The sequence below is a fragment of the Lissotriton vulgaris genome, chromosome 2_1, assembly GCF_964263255.1.
Source record: "Lissotriton vulgaris chromosome 2_1, aLisVul1.2, whole genome shotgun sequence".
NCBI lineage: Eukaryota > Metazoa > Chordata > Amphibia > Caudata > Salamandridae > Lissotriton > Lissotriton vulgaris.
This window is the reverse complement of record NC_141687.1, coordinates 59,149,885-59,169,988: the sequence shown is the minus strand read 5'-3', so window position 1 is coordinate 59,169,988 and position 20,104 is coordinate 59,149,885. Positions and strand designations below refer to the sequence as shown.

General features: G+C 48.5%; 1 protein-coding gene across 1 annotated transcript in view; it reads left to right on the top strand.

Moving 5' to 3' along the window:
- Window positions 1-20,104, top strand: part of PLCD4 (phospholipase C delta 4) — a 380,183-nt gene that overhangs the window by 174,126 nt on the left and 185,953 nt on the right. The window contains exons 5-6 of the mRNA XM_086954454.1: window positions 17,467-17,695; window positions 18,976-19,105. Coding sequence (XP_086810580.1) covers window positions 17,467-17,695; window positions 18,976-19,105 — 359 coding nt within the window. The remainder of the gene's footprint in view (window positions 1-17,466; window positions 17,696-18,975; window positions 19,106-20,104) is intronic.

The following is a 20,104-nucleotide window of genomic DNA, read 5'->3' as shown; positions in this document are numbered from 1 at the left end:
GCCTGAGCACAGGTAAAGGCGGAGGCTCCCTGGGGTCATTCCCATGTGTTGGGTGGTCCAGGCCTGAGCACAGGTAAAGACGGAGGCTCCCTGGGGTCATTTCCATGTGTTGGGTGGTCCAGGCCTGAGCACACGTAAAGTCGGAGGCTCCCTGGGGTCATTTCCATGTGTTGGGTGGTCCAGGCCTGAGCACACGTAAAGACGGAGGCTCCCTGGGGTCATTTCCATGTGTTGGGTGTGCCAGGCCTGAGCACACGTAAAGACGGAGGCTCCCTGGGGTCATTTCCATGTGTTGGGTGGGCCAGGCCTGAGCACAGGTAAAGACGGAGGCTCTCTGGGGTCATTTCCATGTGTTGGGTGGGCCAGGCCTGAGCACACGTAAAGACGGAGGCTCCCTGGGGTCATTTCCATGTGTTGGGTGGTCCAGGCCTGAGCACAGGTAAAGGCGGAGGCTCCCTGGGGTCATTTCCATGTGTTGGACGGGCCAGGCCTGAGCACAGGTAAAGACGGAGGCTCCCTAGGGTCATTTCCATGTGTTGGACGGGCCAGGCCTGAGCACAGGTAAAGACGGGGGCTCAGTGGGGTCATTTCCATGTGTTGGGTGGTCCAGGCCTGAGCACAGGTAAAGGCGGAGGCTCCTTGGGGTCATTTCCATGTGTTGGACGGGCCAGTCCTGAGCACAGGTAAAGACGGGGGCTCAGTGGGGTCATTTCCATGTGTTGGGTGGTCCAGGCCTGAGCACACGTAAAGGCGGAGCCTCCCTGGGGTCATTTCCATGTGTTGGGTGGTCCAGGCCTGAGCACAGGTAAAGGCGGAGGCTCCCTGGGGTCATTCCCATGTGTTGGGTGGTCCAGGCCTGAGCACAGGTAAAGACGGAGGCTCCCTGGGGTCATTTCCATGTGTTGGGTGGTCCAGGCCTGAGCACAGGTAAAGGCGGAGGCTCCTTGGGGTCATCTCCATGTGTTGGACGGGCCAGTCCTGAGCACAGGTAAAGACGGGGGCTCAGTGGGGTCATTTCCATGTGTTGGGTGGTCCAGGCCTGAGCACACGTAAAGGCGGAGCCTCCCTGGGGTCATTTCCATGTGTTGGGTGGTCCAGGCCTGAGCACAGGTAAAGGCGGAGGCTCCCTGGGGTCATTCCCATGTGTTGGGTGGTCCAGGCCTGAGCACAGGTAAAGACGGAGGCTCCCTAGGGTCATTTCCATGTGTTGGGTGGTCCAGGCCTGAGCACAGGTAAAGGCGGAGGCTCCTTGGGGTCATTTCCATATGTTGGACGGGCCAGTCCTGAGCACAGGTAAAGACGGAGGCTCCCTGGGGTCATTTCTATGTGTTGGGTGGTCCAGGCCTGAGCACAGGTAACGACGGAGGCTCCTTGGGGTTATTTCCATGTGTTGGGTGGTCCAGGCCTGAGCACAGGTAACGACGGAGGCTCCTTGGGGTCATTTCCATGTGTTGGGTGGTCCATGCCTGAGCACAGGTAAAGACGGAGGCTCCCTAGGTTCATTTCCATGTGTTGGGTGGTCCAGGCCTGAGCACAGGTAACGACGGAGGCTCCTTGGTGTCATTTCCATGTGTTGGGTGGTCCAGGCCTGAGCACAGGTAACGACGGAGGCTCCTTGGTGTCATTTCCATGTGTTGGGTGGTCCAGGCCTGAGCACAGGTAACGAGGGAGGCTCCTTGGTGTCATTTCCATGTGTTGGGTGGTCCAGGCCTGAGCACAGGTAAAGGCGGAGGCTCCTTGGGGTCATTTCCATGTGTTGGACGGGCCAGGGCTGAGCACAGGTAAAGACGGAGGTTCCTTGGGGTCATTTCCATGTGTTGGATGGGCCAGGGCTGAGCACAGGTAAAGACGGAGGCTCCTTGGGGTCATTCCCATGTGTTGGGTGGTCCAGGCCTGAGCACAGGTAAAGACGGAGGCTCCCTGGGGTCATTTCCATGTGTTGGATGGGCCAGGGCTGAGCACAGGTAAAGACGGAGGCTCCCTAGGGTCATTTCAATGTGTTGGGGGGTCCAGGCCTGAGCACAGGTAACGACGGAGGCTCCTTGGGGTCATTTCCATGTGATGGGTGGTCCAGGCCTGAGCACAGGTAACGACGGAGGCTCCTTGGGGTCATTTCCATGTGTTGGGTGGTCCATGCCTGAGCACAGGTAAAGACGGAGGCTCCCTAGGGTCATTTCCATGTGTTGGGTGGTCCAGGCCTGAGCACAGGTAACGACGGAGGCTCCTTGGTGTCATTTCCATGTGTTGGGTGGTCCAGGCCTGAGCACAGGTAACGACGGAGGCTCCTTGGGATCATTTCCATGTGTTGGGTGGTCCAGGCCTGAGCACAGGTAAAGGCGGAGGTTCCTTGGGGTCATTTCCATGTGTTGGATGGGCCAGGGCTGAGCACAGGTAAAGACGGAGGCTCCCTGGGGTCATTTCCATGTGTTGGACGGGCCAGGGCTGAGCACAGGTAAAGACGGAGGTTCCTTGGAGTCATTTCCATGTGTTGGATGGGCCAGGGCTGAGCACAGGTAAAGACGGAGGCTCCCTGGGGTCATTTCCATGTGTTGGATGGTCCAAGGCTGGGCACAGGTAAAGACGGAGGTTCCTTGGGTTAATTCCCATGTATGGGATGGTCCAGGCCGGAGCACAGGTAAAGACGGAGGCTCCCTGGGGTCATTTCCATGTGTTGGGTGGTCCAGGCCTGAGCACAGGTAAAGGCGGAGGCTCCCTGGGGTCATTCCCATGTGCTGGGTGGTCCAGGCCTGAGCACAGGTAAAGACGGAGGCTCCCTGGGGTCATTTTCATGTGTTGGATGGGCCAGGGCTGAGCACAGGTAAAGACGGAGGCTCCCTAGGGTCATTTCCATGTGTTGGACGAGCCAGTCCTGAGCACAGGTAAAGACGGAGGCTCCCTAGGGTCATTTCCATGTGTTGGATGGGCCAGGGCTGAGCACAGGTAAAGGCGGAGGCTCCCTGGGGTCATTCCCATGTGTTGGACGGGCCAGTCATGAGCACAGGTAAAGACGGAGGCTCCTTGGGGTCATTTCCATGTGTTGGATGGGCCAGGGCTGAGCACAGGTAAAGACGGAGGCTTCCTAGGGTCATTTCAATGTGTTGGGTGGTCCAGGCCTGAGCACAGGTAACGACTGAGGCTCCTTGGGGTCATTTCCATGTGTTGGGTGGTCCATGCCTGAGCACAGGTTAAGACGGAGGCTCCCTAGGGTCATTTCCATGTGTTGGGTGGTCGAGGCCTGAGCACAGGTAACGACGGAGGCTCCTTGGTGTCATTTCCATGTGTTGGGTGGTCCAGGCCTGAGCACAGGTAACGACGGAGGCTCCTTGGGATCATTTCCATGTGTTGGGTGGTCCAGGCCTGAGCACAGGTAAAGGCGGAGGCTCCCTGGGGTCATTTCCATGTGTTGGACGGGCCAGGGCTGAGCACAGGTAAAGACGGAGGTTCCTTGGGGTCATTTCCATGTGTTGGATGGGCCAGGGCTGAGCACAGGTAAGGACGGAGGCTCCCTGGGGTCATTTCCATGTGTTGGATGGTCCAGGGCTGAGCACAGGTAAAGACGGAGGTTCCTTGGGGTCATTTCCATGTGTTGGGTGGTCCAGGCCTGAGCACAGGTAAAGGCGGAGGCTCCCTGGGGTCATTTCCATGTGTTGGACGGGCCAGGGCTGAGCACAGGTAAAGACGGAGGTTCCTTGGGGTCATTTCCATGTGTTGGATGGGCCAGGGCTGAGCACAGGTAAAGACGGAGGCTCCCTGGGGTCATTTCCATGTGTTGGATGGTCCAGGGCTGAGCACAGGTAAAGACGGAGGCTCCTTGGGGTCATTTCCATGTGTTGGGTGGTCCAGGCCTGAGCACAGGTAAAGGCGGAGGCTCCCTGGGGTCATTTCCATGTGTTGGATGGGCCAGGGCTGAGCACAGGTAAAGACGGAGGCTCCCTAGGGTAATTTCCATGTGTTGGACGGGGCCAGTCCTGAGCACAGGTAAAGACGGAGGCTCCCTAGGGTCATTCCCATGTGTTGGATGGGCCAGGCCTGAGCACAGGTAAAGACGGAGGCTCCTTGGGGTCATTTCCATGTGTTGGGTGGGCCAGGGCTGAGCACAGGTAAAGGCGGAGGCTCCCTGGGGTCATTCCCATGTGTTGGATGGGCCAGGCCTGAGCACAGGTAAAGACGGAGGCTCCTTGGGGTCATTTCCATGTGTTGGGTGGTCCAGGCCTGAGCACAGGTAACGACGGAGGCTCCCTGGGGTCATTTCCATGTGTTGGATGGGCCAGGGCTGAGCACAGGTAAAGGCGGAGGCTCCCTGGGGTCATTCCCATGTGTTGGATGGGCCAGGCCTGAGCACAGGTAAAGGCTGAGGCTCCTTGGGGCCATTTCCATGTGTTGGGTGGTCCAGGCCTGAGCACAGGTAAAGGCGGAGGCTCCTTCGGGTCATTTCCATGTGTTGGGTGGTCCAGGCCTGAGCACAGGTAAAGACGGAGGCTCCCTAGGGTCATTTCCATGTGTTGGATGGGCCAGGTCTGAGCACAGGTAAAGGCGGAGGCTCCCTGGGGTCATTTCCATGTGTTGGGTGGTCCAGGCCTGAGCACACGTAAAGGCGGAGCCTCCCTGGGGTCATTTCCATGTGTTGGGTGGTCCAGGCCTGAGCACAGGTAAAGGCGGAGGCTCCCTTGGGTCATTCCCATGTGTTGGGTGGTCCAGGCCTGAGCACAGGTAAAGAGGGAGGCTCCTTGGGGTCATTTCCATGTGTTGGGTGGGCCAGGCTTGAGCACAGGTAAAGCGGGAGGCTCCTTGGGGTCATTTCCATGTGTTGGGTGGTCCAGGCCTGAGCACAGGTAAAGGCGGAGGCTCCTTCGGGTCATTTCCATGTGTTGGGTGGGCCAGGCCTGAGCACAGGTAAAGACGGAGGCTCCTTGGGGTCATTTCCATGTGTTGGGTGGTCCAGGCAGCCCCAATCTGCAATTCTAGATTGAGAAGGCACCTACATGCCTATGGCCGGATGTGTCTCGCTCACACTATGATGCATCCCTTCCAATGTGCCACTGATCTAGTGATTCCGCCACCGCCCAGAGCATTGATTGTGCCTGGGATATGATGTCTTCCAAGGAGCCGAAGATCACACGCAGAGTCTGCTTGGCCCCAATCAGGGATGCTGCAGTAAGGCTTCTTGGAAGGGGAACCACTTACGCACCACCCTCTTCTCAAACGTGATGAGATTTCAAATTTGCAATTTTGCATTGCGGATTGGCTGCGGTGGAGGCTGCAGCGAGCCAGACACGCCGGCCCCTCCCCCGGGACAGTGCCAGTAATTTCCCTAAGAGCTTTCCAGCCGCAGGAGATCCAATCAAGGTAAGTGGAAGCAGGTCACCGAGGCCACCATTAGTCCTTGTCCATGAGCTGCATTGCTAATGCATGGCGGCCAGCAGGGCTGAGCAGTGCGGTCAGCAGAAAATGGACATGGGCAAGGGACCGCGCAACAGCGAGCGGCCACAGACATCTGAGCACTGTGCATAGTCTGTCAATCAAATGCTATCAATCATCCTCTCTTCTCATCCAATCACTGAGCTTTCCTTGTAGTCCTAGAACTAAACAGACAGGCTCCACGGCAGTCCAGGGTTATTTTCCAGGTTATGTAGCTAGCATCCCCCAACATAGGTCCCTTTGGCTTTCTCTGCAGCACGAGATACAAAGACTTTAAAAAAAAATTGTACTTAGACTCTTTCCAGGGCCTGAAGAAATATGATCACATCACCCTCATCCTGATGGAACCTCGTGGTCCTCTTGCCGGCCTGCACAATCTTCAAACCCAGCGGCATCCTTCGCAAAGCCATCTAAAGTAGCAGCCCCACTTATCTGGCAGTCAAACTCAGCATCTCGAGTGGCTCTCGCACCCTCGCAGCCAGGACCCCTTCAGACTGCAGACTAAGAAGAGTAAAGAAGAAAAAGCAAGGCTGTTTCCATCTATGCACCCTGGATCTGGCCCCCCATACCCGTATTCATCAGGACCGCCCCCTATTCTGCACCAATTTAGAAAAGAGTTAAATATGCACCACTTTAAGGAGCACAACATCACAGTGCATTAACTGTCCTAAGCCCAGATACGACCCCATGTTCAGTTCATGCGTGTCTTAAACTCTGTCTGGTGCTCCCTTACATTTTAGCATGGTTTGCTCTACAAAAATACCACCAATATGCATACATATTTACAACAGTGCTAATTTAATTTAGATGCAGCAGTCTGAGTGCATTGTATTGGGACGTCGGACATCCATGTTCTGTTTCCCCTCCGATGTGTGTCTGATATTTGAATGTACAGCAAACCTAATGCAGAGAATTCCTTTCATCCTGCACAACCACATATGTCCTCGAGGAGCTTGTGGCGTTCCTTCTGTGCCGCTGTTTTTGCGTTGCCCTTCGCAAACCGTGCATCGATCTGCAAAGCCAAGAAGTCGGTGTTGACCTCCATCCTTTTGCCAATCCTTGTTTTATCCTGGTTTTTGCAAAACGTTGTTGTTTGGGAAGCTGCCGGGCCCCCATCAATCTAAACAAAACATTGGCAATGGCTATGATGTTGTTTTGTTGTCCAAAAAGCACACATTGACATAGTATCCTCTGGCACTGAAGGGAACTACTTTGTGTGCTGATACGCGTGAAAGGGCAGCGAGCTGTAACTCATAGTCAAGTCAGCCAATGGCTGCAGTGAGCTGACACTGTCCTTTGATGCATTCTGGATGACGTCCGGCTGAAAACCCCTGCAAGTAACTATGTCATACACATCATTTTAGTAAAACAAAAAAAAGCTGTTGCCCAAAAATGGACTTGAAAAAGCCAATCAATCTGGCATTGGCTGTCAGTCTCTTGCCTCTGTAAAAGAAGTCGAGAAAGAAAGAAAGGGGAAGACAAGAAAGAAGGAAAGAGATCTAAATGGGGAAAGAAGGAAAAAAAGGAAAGAAAAGGAAAAAAAATGGAAGAAAGAATAGAAGAACCAGGAAAGGAAGAAAGAAAGAATGAGGAAGACCAGCAAAATAGAAAAAAGAAAGCAAAGAGAAAAAGAAAGAAAGAGATGCCATAGGCCTCCATCAATCAATCAATCCGGGGGTTTAAGCGTGCTACTCACCCGTGAGGGTCTCAGCCGAGAGCCAGGTTTTGAGGCTCTTCCTGAAGGTGTGCAGACACCAGGACTTTTTTCATGTACAGTACCTTGGCATTAAATAGATAAATTAAATGGTATTGAGGCCCACCTCTGTCCATTGGGTTACCTCCTGCCGCAGATGGAGTGCAGTGCAACCAGGCATCGCCCAGAGTGGCAGGTCCAGTGCACAGGGCATGCACGAGGGATATTTGGTGGTGTAGGTGGTCCAGCAGGCTCTCACCACATGCATAAGGATGTTACCTTCTCTTCTAGGCACCAACACTTCCAAGCCCAGCAACCACTGCAATACCTCTGGCGAGGAGGATCTCCTGAAGCAGTGCACTAACTCCGACATACCGAAACCAGTCTGCCAGCGTGCCGGCCTCTGCAGTTGAGACGCGGCGTAATAGTATTCGTATATCGGGGCGCCTAGACCACCCTCGGTCAAAGTGACATACAATTCAAAGATCGCTGCCCAGCATCCCCTTTTATTCCATATCAATGTGTTCAGAAGTGAGCGGAGCCCCATGAACAACCCCTTGGTGAACAGAGCAGGGATGGGGGAGAAGAAGCAGAGCACTCTGGGGGGCACCAACATTTTGGAAATTGCTATAGGGTCCATAGGAAAGAGTAGAAGGGTCACTAACAGGGAAGTTAGCAAGTGGCTGGAATAGGCTGACCCATTTCCCTTGCTGTATACTGTAGTGGGCGGAAGCAAAATGTGAATGACACCAGAAACGACCAATGGATTAAAAGAGGTGGCTGAAACACCCTTTATGTACTATATTGTACATACAGTGCCTAATGCCAGACCAAAAAATACCCACAGAGATTTGGTATAAAACTCTCCTTTCTCCGATCCCTACCCTTTCATGTTTGTTGCCATTAACAGGCGTCACTGTGTACAACTTTAGACAATTGAACAAAAGGAAATACATTTTATTTGTGCAGTTTTGTGCAAGTTCATCAAATAGTCCGAAAATCATTAATATTTGCAAAAATAAACTATTTCAGAGGGATTGAGTCATAACTTCATAGGTACCAATGCACCTTTTTAATCATATTATCTATATGTTGTATGATAAAAAATGTCATGAACGCGTATTGAGGTTATGGCACAAAACCCCAAAAGATCCTATATCTACCAGCTAAGATCAGACACACAACCTCAGTGCACTCCTCATGGCCTCACCTATGATGTCACAGCAAACATCACTAATGGCACAAGGTATGACATAGTCATTGTTGTCACTAATGACATTTTGGGTCACTACCTTTAACTATATTTTCCAGTTCCTCTACTCTACAATAAAGATCCACAGATCCCCCACTGTTTGCAGTAGTCTCTACCCCATGGTACATAGCAGGAGTCACAGTCCAGGACTAATACCTAAAGGGAAGATGTAGTGAGCATTTAATAGTGTAAGAGAGTGATTGTGTAGGCGGTTCACTGTTTGCATGAGTGTAAGAATGAATAGATGTGCGAGTTGGCAGATGACCATAGGCCTTTGTGAGTGATTGAAAGAATGTCAGTTAGTGGGCTGGTTGAGTATTTGACTTGTGTGCATATGTGAGGGCGATTGACTGCGCGAGCCGGAGGGCGAATGAGTGAATGAATGAATGAATGAGTGAAAGATTCAATTGTGCATGGATGTTAGAGAGGTAAGTGTATGAAGCAGTGAGTGTGCGGATCAACAAATGAGATAGCGGTGTGTGGGTAGGTGAGTGAAGTATGAGTAACTGGGTAACTCAGTTAGTCCTTAATTGTGAGGGTAGCGGTTGGGGGGCATATGGTGGGCGAGGATAGTGAATACCAGATTCCACTGGTGATGTCATCAGTGATTTCATTCATGAAGTAAATGATGATATGATCAGTGACGAAATGGAGGGCTGGCGCTAGGCATGGGAGCTGCCCAGGGCCTCGCACTCAGCTGACCAGCATGGGGCCCCGCACTGATGCATGTCCTGTTGTTTCCCTTTCCAAACACTAAAAGAAATGGGTCTCCTTGCAATTTGGCTTCATAGGAGGGGCACCCTTCCCGGGCCTCTCAGGGATGGTGTCTGAAGGCCTAGGGAAGGGAGATGCTTTCTCTTGTCCCAATTGCAAGAAGACCATTCAGAGGCACTGCGGGAGGCCCATTGTCCAGCATTTTAGCGCCCCCACAGGTTTAACTTTTAGCCCACAAGCAATTCTCACACCTATCGGGTTGAAGGTGTGAAATTGTAACCTGAAAGTTAAACTGTGGGGGCGCTAAAATGCTGGACTAATGGGCCACAGGCAGTGTCTCTGAATTGTGTCCTTGCAAGTGGTAACTTGTGTAAATTAGAGGGGCCTCGCACATTCCCTTTTGGCCCAGGGCCTCGCAAATCCCAGAACCGACCCTGACGAAATAAATTATTTAATTTACTGTGTCACCTATTTTGGGGAAATGTTTTTATTTTCAGGGAGTAAGTAAATCTATACAAATAAAACAGCAGGGCTATTTATTTAATTATTTATGTATTTGCAATTTTATATAACGCAGACTTTGTGTGTGGATAAAACTAGGTGTGTGCGTCCGGATGAAACCGTGTGAATGAAACTGTGAGTGTTTGTGTGTGAATGAAATCTAATATGTAAATTAAACTGAATAAAAGCGCGTGAATGTAAACGAGTGCGCGTGTTTGTACGTGAATATGAAACTATGTACATGTGAGTGAACGTGTATGTGTGTGCACAAGCGCATGCGTCAGAAAGAGAGCCAACACTACTAGAGAACTTTGCTGGCACGCTGAGAAGGTCACGAGGGAGTCTTTTTCTCTGAATCCCTTGTTAATTCCGATGCCCTTTGACCCCTTGCTCATACATTTCAAATGGCAAGCTTCATGCTTGGCTGGCCTAGCGAGATAGGTGGCCTGGGATGTACACATCGCCAATGAAGGCCTCAGAGTTGGTTCAAGGACACGCCTTTATGATTTGTAAAATTAGGTGAAATGTTTCTGAGTTAAGAGTAGGGTGACCAACCGTCCGTAAATTTCACGGACTGTCCGTAATTACGTCCGTCTGTCTGTTGTCCGTGAAGGTTTTTTTAACAGACGCCATTTGTCCATAATTTTAACCGGGCACCGGTCGCACCTCTATAAAGCCGGCACATCTTCCACCCACCTCCCTTCTTGACTCCGATGCTGTTGAGGTCGGGTGTAACAGACTCCGATGCTGTACCAAAGCTCAGATACCCAGCAGCATTGGAGAGGCACAGCAGGATGGCAACCCTCACACCTTTAGCCCTGGATGAGCTGTTAAGAGGTGCTTGAAGGTGACAGAGAATGAGGGACTGCAGCTTCAGGAGCAGGGGGCATCTATTCAGATGCAAACAGCCCTGATGCAAACAGCCCTGAATCCATCATGTCTCTGCAATTTAGAGTGGTCTCACACATTCCCTTTCTGCTCAGGGCCCCAAACATCCTAGAACCCTGATTACAATGAAGCACTAAATTATAAACAAACCTCGGTTCAAAAAACGTGCAGTCTATAATGTAATAAAATATAGAAATGGCACAATCGCACCCACACTGATTAACAAAGTATGGATGACAATCAGTTAAATCCGTTCTCTTGGAGTATCTCCTTTAAGTACTGTACATCACAGTGGGGGGTGGCAAAACTAACATTTTGGAAAGAGAGCCTGTCTTCTCCTTGTCTTGTCCAGGAGGGGGTGAAGAGCCCTACCCCACCCTGGAAGAGACCAAAATGATCCTGGAATACTGCATGCCCACCCTGGTGGATCCTGTGATGGCTCCTGTCCCCCCTCCCCCGTGCTTGATCCTGTCTCTGCCCTGGGTGGCTTCTGTCCGAGTCCTGGAATGGCTCCTGCAGCGAGGGTGAAGTTCTTGATGGGCCTCTTCTCAAAAAGGCTCAGCTCAAAATGATTATGAAAAGGTTGGCAAGTGAGTAAATGAAGGGATTGGAGGATGGCTGGATGAATTAGTGAAAGGGTGAATGAATGAATGAAAGATTGAATAGATGGATAATGAGAGCGGATGGATGGATTGATGAGAGAGTGGAAGGATGGAAGAGAGAAAAGGTAAATAGCTGGATGTATGGGTAGAAGGGTAGCTGGATTGGTAAAAGGGTGGATGGATGAGTGAAAAGGTGGATGATAATTGAGTGGGTGGATGGATGAGTGAAATGATGGATGGATTGATGAATTGATAAGTGCAATGCGATGTGGTGCGTGCAACGAAATTCGTTTTTATTTATTTATATGTTTACTTTCCTATAAAGCTCCGTAATCCATACATTACTACCCCCCACCCTGCCCCTCTCCCTCCCCACGTCACCGCCCGGCAGGTTCTCCCACTACCAGCCGCGGCTGCCGACAGGAAAGCCTACACTGTGAATGAATCCCTCCCACAGCCAGTGGTAAGATGCACAGCCTACGCAGAGCGCTCTCTTTACAGCTATTGATAAGATGTGCAGCCTATGTTGCAAGCTCCCATGATAACCAGTGGCCAAGGGCCCAGCCTAGGAAGGGAGCTTTAAGGAACACGCAATGCTTGTTTGGGAATGCGAAAGTCTGGATGGTGTTGTCCTTTTTCCTTGCATGTTGCCATCCCTGTGCAATCACTTGGGGTCACCAATAGCAGTCTGCCTAATTAATATCCATTAAGTAGGTCATTCTGTGACACCCTGGTGAATGTGTATTTTGTGATGAGATCTATCAATTCACAGGTTGCATTGCCAAATGTCACTGTGCAATTTGCACCCACGGTTTGGTACCTGCCCCTTCGTAATTGCCTATGATGTGCAGTTTGGTTGTGCGTGTTGCACTTTCATTTTAGGAGGTGGCTGATGGAAGCAACTGACAAGCATAACGTCAATGAGGAGTAAGAGAAGAAGCTGAGCTGTTTAGTACTAATGCATTGTGATGTAGTGTTCTTTAAAGAGGCGAGTCTTCAACGCTTTTCCAAATTGGAGCAGCTTTGGGGTAATTCTGATGGATATGGGGATGCTATTCTAGACCCTGGGTGCATATATGGAAAAGCCCTGCTGTCGTTTTTTGTTTTTACACTTCTTTGTCTGCAGTCTGATGGTGTCCTGGCTGTGAATGCACCAAGAACCACCATAGATAGTGAGATTGTCTGTCAGATAAGCAGGCAGCTAGTTGTGATGGCTTTGTAAATGATGTGGCTGGTTTTGAAGATGGTGTGGGCGGGATAGGGAAGCCAATGAAGTTTCATCATGATTGGGGGTTCCTTTAATCCCTGGATGAGTTGTGCTGCAGCATGTAGGAAGTACCCAAGGACTTACGGTGTGAATTCTAGGAGGCGATGGAATAGGGCATTACTAGCATCCAGATGCAACATTATGAGGGTTTGAACAACAGTTCTGGAGTTGTTTTGAGGAAAAACAATGGGACTAGAAGAGAGCTACCTGGCACCAGGCCATTTTTTAGGTCTCGCCTGAGCCAGCGCATGTGCTGTCTAACGAGACTTTTAGTAAAGGGGCTTTAAAAAGCTCAACACGCGCCTTTTGTGTGGCCTAATGCTTGCTGTTAAGTGCACAGTTACGCGCAAGGCTCCATCTGGCTTTCCTCTCTTGTCATGGCTCATTAAGCGCATCGCTCGCGGGCACCGTTACAGCTCGCGCACATCGCACACCACTCGCCAGACATGCCTCCTTGTTTATTTACATTACAAATGCTTGTTTTACTTTTAGCACGAGGCGCGTGCAATTGTTTAATATGGTTTCTTGTTGCTCTGGCCTCACCTTCGCCCCTTCCGTGTTGTGCTCGGCCTTCTGTGCCCCCCACCTTTCTTTCTCGTCTGGGACCATGACTACCTTTCTTAACGATCGCTCTTCGAGCCTGTTCGCTTTCTCCTAAACAATTCTCTCTCCCTGCCCACCTCTTTTCCTGCCTGACGCCTCTGCATGACTTACTACTCGTTAGTGTCCAGGGAAAATCCAAATTACTTGGCATTCGGTGAAAGTTAATCAAGGTACTCCGTTTACCTCTAAACTAACGACTCAAATATGGTCTGTAAACTAATTGGAATTGATTCTGTCCATGCAAAAAGACAGATATTGGGATCTCATGTTACCTTTTGCGCTTCCTGCAATCTGTTGTCTTATTTAAAGTTCCACTAGGCTTTCCTCTTTTGAGGTTTTATTTGGTAGTTAGCTGAGAATATTTTTACGCATGGCTGGACAACATTAAGAGGAGCAAATTGGTGAGACCAAACCCCTACTAGACTGTGTCCCTAAACTACAAGTGTGTTGGACCTGGGATCTCCAGATCACATAGGGTAGCCTGGCACAGTGTAGGACATTCAAACCTAAAGGCAAAAGAGCTAAGCTTGCGTCACACCCTCACAGTAACCTAGCATCCATCCATTCAAAAACAACGCTACACCAGTTGTAGAAAAATACGGTTCACTTTTATAAAAGAATTTCTTTATACTCTCGCTTATTCCATCTGATAGTTTTGTCACTTTTCACATAAAATACTCCACCATCAGTCTCGTTGCATTAATAAAAGAGAACTTAACATTACATTACATTTGTTGGTACAAAACCCCCTTCTCTCATCTTTAAATGACAGGAGACTGGTTGACATATTCCAAAAATCAAGAAAACATTACATAGATTTTACAATCCCAGAAAAGGTCTCAGATCTGGTTAACTCTCTCTACAGGTGGACACAGTGGTACATTACTCCTTAAGGACTCCAGAACATTTTAATCCGGTTGATGCAGATTCTTAGTACAATTTCCAGTCACAGGACCCTTGTGTCACAGTGAAAGCAGCTAAGGATCTGAATGGAGACAGACAAGTTTTTACTTCACTGAATTAAATTACCCAGCCTGCTCTAGACTCTCAGTAGACACGTAGGATCCCTCACCATCTCCTCATGGGCCCACAGTATCCTGTGTCAAATCAGTTACAGCCCACACTTTATTACACAGTCTTGACTCTGGGGTACTGCTGCTGGTAATTTAACTTTACCAAATTAGGGACACACTGCACCAAAGGATTTGGTCTTCTGGGGTCTTGGAAGTGTCTCAGTACATCACCCGGGGGTATCCTGTAGTCTAATTTTTGATTGGCAGACAGAATGGTGTCCCGTTGTAGTCCCAGTTTCACTCTCGTCCTCCCTCCAGCCAAGAGCCCCCCTCGCTTACTTATTTTCCTGAAGCTGACAGAGACCTGGATCGCTCCGGTCACACTACCGGACTCTCTCCACCCAGTGGCGCCTCCCTCGCGAGCCAGGCCGTGGCAATCAAGCCGGTCTTGAAGGGAGGACGCGCTGGCTTTAGGGCTCCGATGCTCTTGTTTCCGCCGATCTCCCTGACGAGCCAACCTCGTCGACTCGCTGGTGAACGGTGACTCTGAGCAGGCGCCGGGGAGTAGCGTCGCTGGGTGGGGATCTCCTCCTTCTCCCAGCGTGCTCAGTGGTCCGTCTCTGAGCCTGCGCGATCGCGGGTTCTTCCAGGCTGAATCTCTGCCCCCTCTGGGAGACAGCGATCTCCTCACCGGTCCATCGCAGCACCGCGCCACCTCAGCCGGTCACCCGCTCCACCACGCCACCACGGCAGCCCTCAAACTCCCAGTCAGAACGGGCTGAATGACGAGGGGAGCATACCTTAGGAGCCCTTGGCTCTCCCCACCAAGGCTACCGACAGCGGAGGAAGAATCTTCCAGCTGCGCCACTGAAGGAAGGTAGGGGAAGACTTGGTGAGCCCAGCGCAGGGGCCAGGTTGGCACGAAGCACCAGGGGGGGAAGGAAATAACTAGCTCCCTCTGTCTTAACACCAACCTTCCAGTGTTTCTTAAGGTTCGATTTAGTCTCCAGTACTGGACGGGGGGGGAGGAGGGGGCGACTTTCACACCCCTTCACTCCTTGATAAGTCTCTCAAGCTCACCCCAGCTTAGGGTTTAACCCTGTTTAACCTGAGTAGACTTCCTGTCCAGGATCATTAGAAACACAGTCTAACTGGGTCAGGTCTGCAGGGAAAGGAGGCGGAGATACCATGAGGGGGCAACCCTTAAAAAGCAGTCCGCCCTCTGAATGTCCTACCCCCAACTAGCGCCACAGCCTGTACTCTAGCTGACCCTCTCTTAATGACAAAATGGCTGCCCTACAGTTGGCCTTTTATACCCCTAGCCTCAAGTGTCCAGAACAGGCCAGAAGGTTCTAGATTCCCTATGTTAACCTATGGGTCCCTTTCCTGAAGTAACCGTTATGGCAGTTACTGGCCACCATTTTGGGTAACTAAGCTTTCCCTCAGAAAAAGGAGGGATTTCTAGGCCTATGAGGAACCATGGGGTCAATGAGTACCTAACCCCCAGGTCAACACCTAAAATTCCCAGTGGACATAAAAATGAAAGGATTGAGGGGCAAAAAAGGGACAAAAAATAAATAAATAAAAGGAGGGACCCCCCAAAGGGCTGACAGGTCTAACAAAGTGCATATGGGCACTTATAGGGAAACAGTTCATGTTCACATTGAATAAGCTCTGGGTAGACAAATAGGACTGCATGATTAATGAGGAAGACGGAGCGGTCCAACCAGGAGACATTGCTCTTCTACTGGTAGCTGACTGATAATAAACTCCTGGCTAAGTGGAATGGCAATTACACCACTGTGAAAAGACTAGGTCACACAACATACAGGATGGCCTTATTTAAAAAGAAATAAGTTGAACAAACGTATAATGTAAACTCAATTAAAAAAATGGAACGATGATCCTAATATTACCTCTCTGATGGTGTCTGATTCTGTTTTGCTTGATATTGAATATCCAAACATAAAGAATTAAATCTTCTCTGAACAGCAAAAAGACATTCAACATCTGCTAGAGGCTTGTCTTAATTTGTTTTCAAAACTGTCAGACTTGACAAATGAAATGAAAAACCTTGTTTTAACAGAATCCCAGAAAGTTGTAAGAAACAACTTTTCTTTGAACTTCAGTTCAAAGAAAAGTTGTTCAAGAAAAAGGCAGAATATGCTAGTCCTGGGATTATTGAACCAACTAGAAGATCATGGAACTCAACAATAATTTTAGTTTCCAAGCCAGGTGGTCGAATCCATTTTTATACTGATTTTTTTGTGTCGTTTTCAAGTTCGATACTCAACCAATGCCCAGGGTGGAAGGGGGAAATGGTCTTCTCCGCCCCTACTGGCCTTTACCAATTTACAGCAATCTAATTTGTGTTGTGTGGGGCACTGGAACCTCTGAAAGACTTATGGGCCATATTAGCACCACAAAGAAAATAAATGTGCCTAGATGATATCACTTTCAATTCAGACTAAAGATTAATATCTAGATTACATCGATAAGGGGTTTTTTCACTTACAAAGCCAGGACTTCTTGTTAATGTAAAGAAGGGTATCCTTACTGTCATCCAAGTAAGATGTCTAGAATATTTATTTGGAGAAGTATCCGAAAACTAGAAAAGTGTTATGATTTTTCTGTGACATGGTTGTCTACTGCAGATAATTCATCCCTCGATTTGCAGTTAAAGCTACGCCTTTGGCTATTTTACTACAGAAAAAGACATGCAAGTCCTTGCCTTCTCCAACTCATGGGATACTAGAGTCTTTTCCCATAATATGGAAAGTCTTTGAGGACTCAGGAGACCTGTGAGTAGCCTGTCATCTCTGTATATTTACAACAAGGCAAGGGGCAGGACTATGGACTGCAGGTTCACAGAATTGAGGAAAGTATTGTTTTTGCAGTTATTGAACAATGCTGTTTTTTTTGTTGGTATTTTTTCTTGATTTGGTACTTTGTCTAAAGAGAGGTGAATGAGAAAGCCTAGGGATTTGGTGGTAGGTGACCGATGGAGTTCATAATATTGGACCACAGCTGGATGAGGGGTTCTACATAACTCATCTTTCACATTATTCAGTATGCAAAAACATTGCTCAACCTGCAATACTCTACTGTTTAACTATACTGTAAATCATAACTTATGCAGAGGAGTAAACAATGTGTCTGCTGCAAACTAAGCATAATTTATACTGTCACAGCAGGCATGGTCCTTGTGGTCGTTTTCGGAAGCTCATATAACTGTATCTGTGCATTGCCGGATTACTAATTCTGCATCCAGCAAGTAGGCTTGAAGAATATCTCTTGCATGGCACCATGGTTGCGTCACATTCTTGTTCCCTCTGCCCTCCCAGTCAATGTGATTCTATTGTTTGAGACAGAAACATTCGAGTGGAATCTAAAGGTGGGCTGAGTTGAGCCCTAGGTAAGTGTCCTTAGGGTTCTAGAGTGGCTATGCAATGTATTCTCATCGTTTGTCATTGTAACATAATGGGTTCTTTTCTTTTCACTCTCTCCTGCAACAGTTTCCATCAGTGACATTGAAGCTGTCCGTGAGGGTCACCAGTCCGAGGTCCTGCAGAGCTTGGCTGAAAATTTCCCCCCTGAACGATGCTTCACCATCGTCTTCCGAGGCCGGAAAGGCAACCTTGACCTGGTGACGAACACTGCAGAGGAAGCAGAGCTCTGGGTCAATGGTCTCCGCACCCTGATCAAGGCTGTTGAAAACATGGACAGGAAGGAGATGATGGATCAGTATCCTTGGGGTGGGATTATCCAATGCAATGAGCTGAGGGGGGCCTTTACGGCCAGGGCCGGACTAGCCGTAGCTTGCACCAGGCATTTCCCCGGCGGGCCTCCAGGGTGGGGGCCGGTTTTGGCCCCCGGTGGGCCACTTTTGTTACCAGGCATCTGCAATATCTGCCCCCTGCAACAAAATCGTCCGAAACTGGACCTAGCAAACAGCTCGGCAGCACCCCCATCACCCCAAGGGGGGTCGGCCAAGCAGTTTGCCAGGGCTGATTTTGGTTCCCAGTCCGGCCCTGTTTATGGCTGGATTCCATCTCCACTTAATACCTGCATTGTCAGCATCACTGCATATGGACCCCATTCCCGTTACAAATAAATGAGTAGGAGACCCATAGAAAATGGAAAAACAATGTTTCACAGCCTAGGACTTGTGAGACTTGTAAGGTAAATATTTCCCTATGGCATAACAAATAATTATACTCACAGCATGCTAAAAACTCACGCTAGACATCTTGTTATATTTATACAATAAGCATATACTAAATACATAATGAGTCTAGAAGTTATTTCAGAGGAATGTATACTGTATGCTCCATCAACCATGTCCATCTAAAAATAGCAGAATGTCCTGAGCTGAAATTACTTAGATAGGTGTTAGCTAATTCACAGAGGTGGCCACACCATTTCATGTGCTGTGGACCATTCATTACATAATGGGAGGTGGTGAGTGTCATCTTTTACTGGCAGGCTATACAATAATATGCCTTTTGGTAGAAAACATTGTTAGGATAACACATTTGCTTAAAAAACTGTTTGACTGAAAGGATCTGTTTCATGTGAAGAGAAAACATTTTTAATGCAGTAAAAATAAAAAAATCATAGTACTAATAACAAATCACCCATTGTATTACATACTAATATAGAAGTAATTTGCATAGCTAAACAATATTATTACATTTTTAATTTAATGTTTTTAGGCAAAAAGTAACTTCTAGAATTTCTTTTAATGAAACACCTTAGATCAGGATCTCTCAGTAGAATACCCCAGCCAATATAGAGACCGCCAGTTATTTCCAAAGGATGGGCACTTTCGATTAGCCTGAAAGTTTAATTTAGTCTGATAACTTTGTATATATCTTCATACTGATCCAAAATGCAGCTAAGAAGCCAATGTCATTCTTTCCCAAGTAACCACATAGGACCAGTAGGCATTTATTCAGTGAGCAGCAGTATTAGAAGCCCCATTCATGTCTTGTAGCAATAGTTATCCTTAACAGCTGCTCCAGGTGGATCTGGGACTGGTTCAAGAAAGGCGATAAGAACAAGGATGGGCGAATAAACTTCAAAGAGGCTCGACAACTTCTGAAGATGATGAATGTGGACATGAATGAGGAGCACGCCTATCGACTCTTCCAGGTGCATGCGATTTCCTTCTGTGGTAGGGAGGCTTAAACAATAACAAGACTACAGACTGTCACAATTCTCTTTATGTATATTTTATTGCGCATGTACTCTAACATTTGTGTTAGAAGATAGGGCCTTCTAAGCAGGTAAAGAAATGCACCCACATTTATCTTCAGCTGTTTGAACTCTGACTCACTAAGTGCCAGTATTACACTTTGGGGCCATTCTCAATTGAATTCTGACTTTATTGGAGTCTCGTATCTTTTTCTATTGACAAGCATCAACTTCTGGTGATCCAAGCAGCCCCTTGCAGTCCCAGCCAGTTCTACACAATAGATTTTCAAGTTTTGAGGGCTACCAAACATTAGCTGGAGTGAAGAGAAGAGGTTGTGAAGTCCCTTAGGCAGTGGCACTCCCTTGCTCAGTGGCTGTCAGGCTGGTACAGTGGTGCATGACAAGGAACACTTTGCTTGAGACAAAAGACTCACTGGCATGAACTAGAACGAGCGATCATGTACCCTACGGTCTTTGCTGGTCAGTTCTCAGTGAATTAGCCTACAAATTACACAGCTCAGTGTCACAGGATCCATGGAATAAATTCCAGATCAGTTTCACAGTATCTGTACAAACCTATAATACATGTGTATGTGATTTTGTTAGTTACTACTTTTTCTGCATGTAAGAATTCTAGATGCCGTTTCTCACTTAAGACCAAAATTCCAGTATATCAAGTGTAACTTCTCAATATATCTTAAATACTACTATATAAGCAATTACTCCTGAGGTAATACCCCAGAATATCTGCAAAGAACGTGTTTTTAAGTGTTAACCGTTGATACAATAGTCTGGAGTATGTCTGCAGTTCAATAATTTCAGCATTAACTCCTGTATTCTGCATCAACCGCTAATACTATATATTCAGCAAAAATCCCAGGTATTTCTCTAAGGGCCTTGTAGCTGCAGGGGAAAGGGGGTAATGGAAGTATTCCATAGAAACCAGGGCAAGAAGTA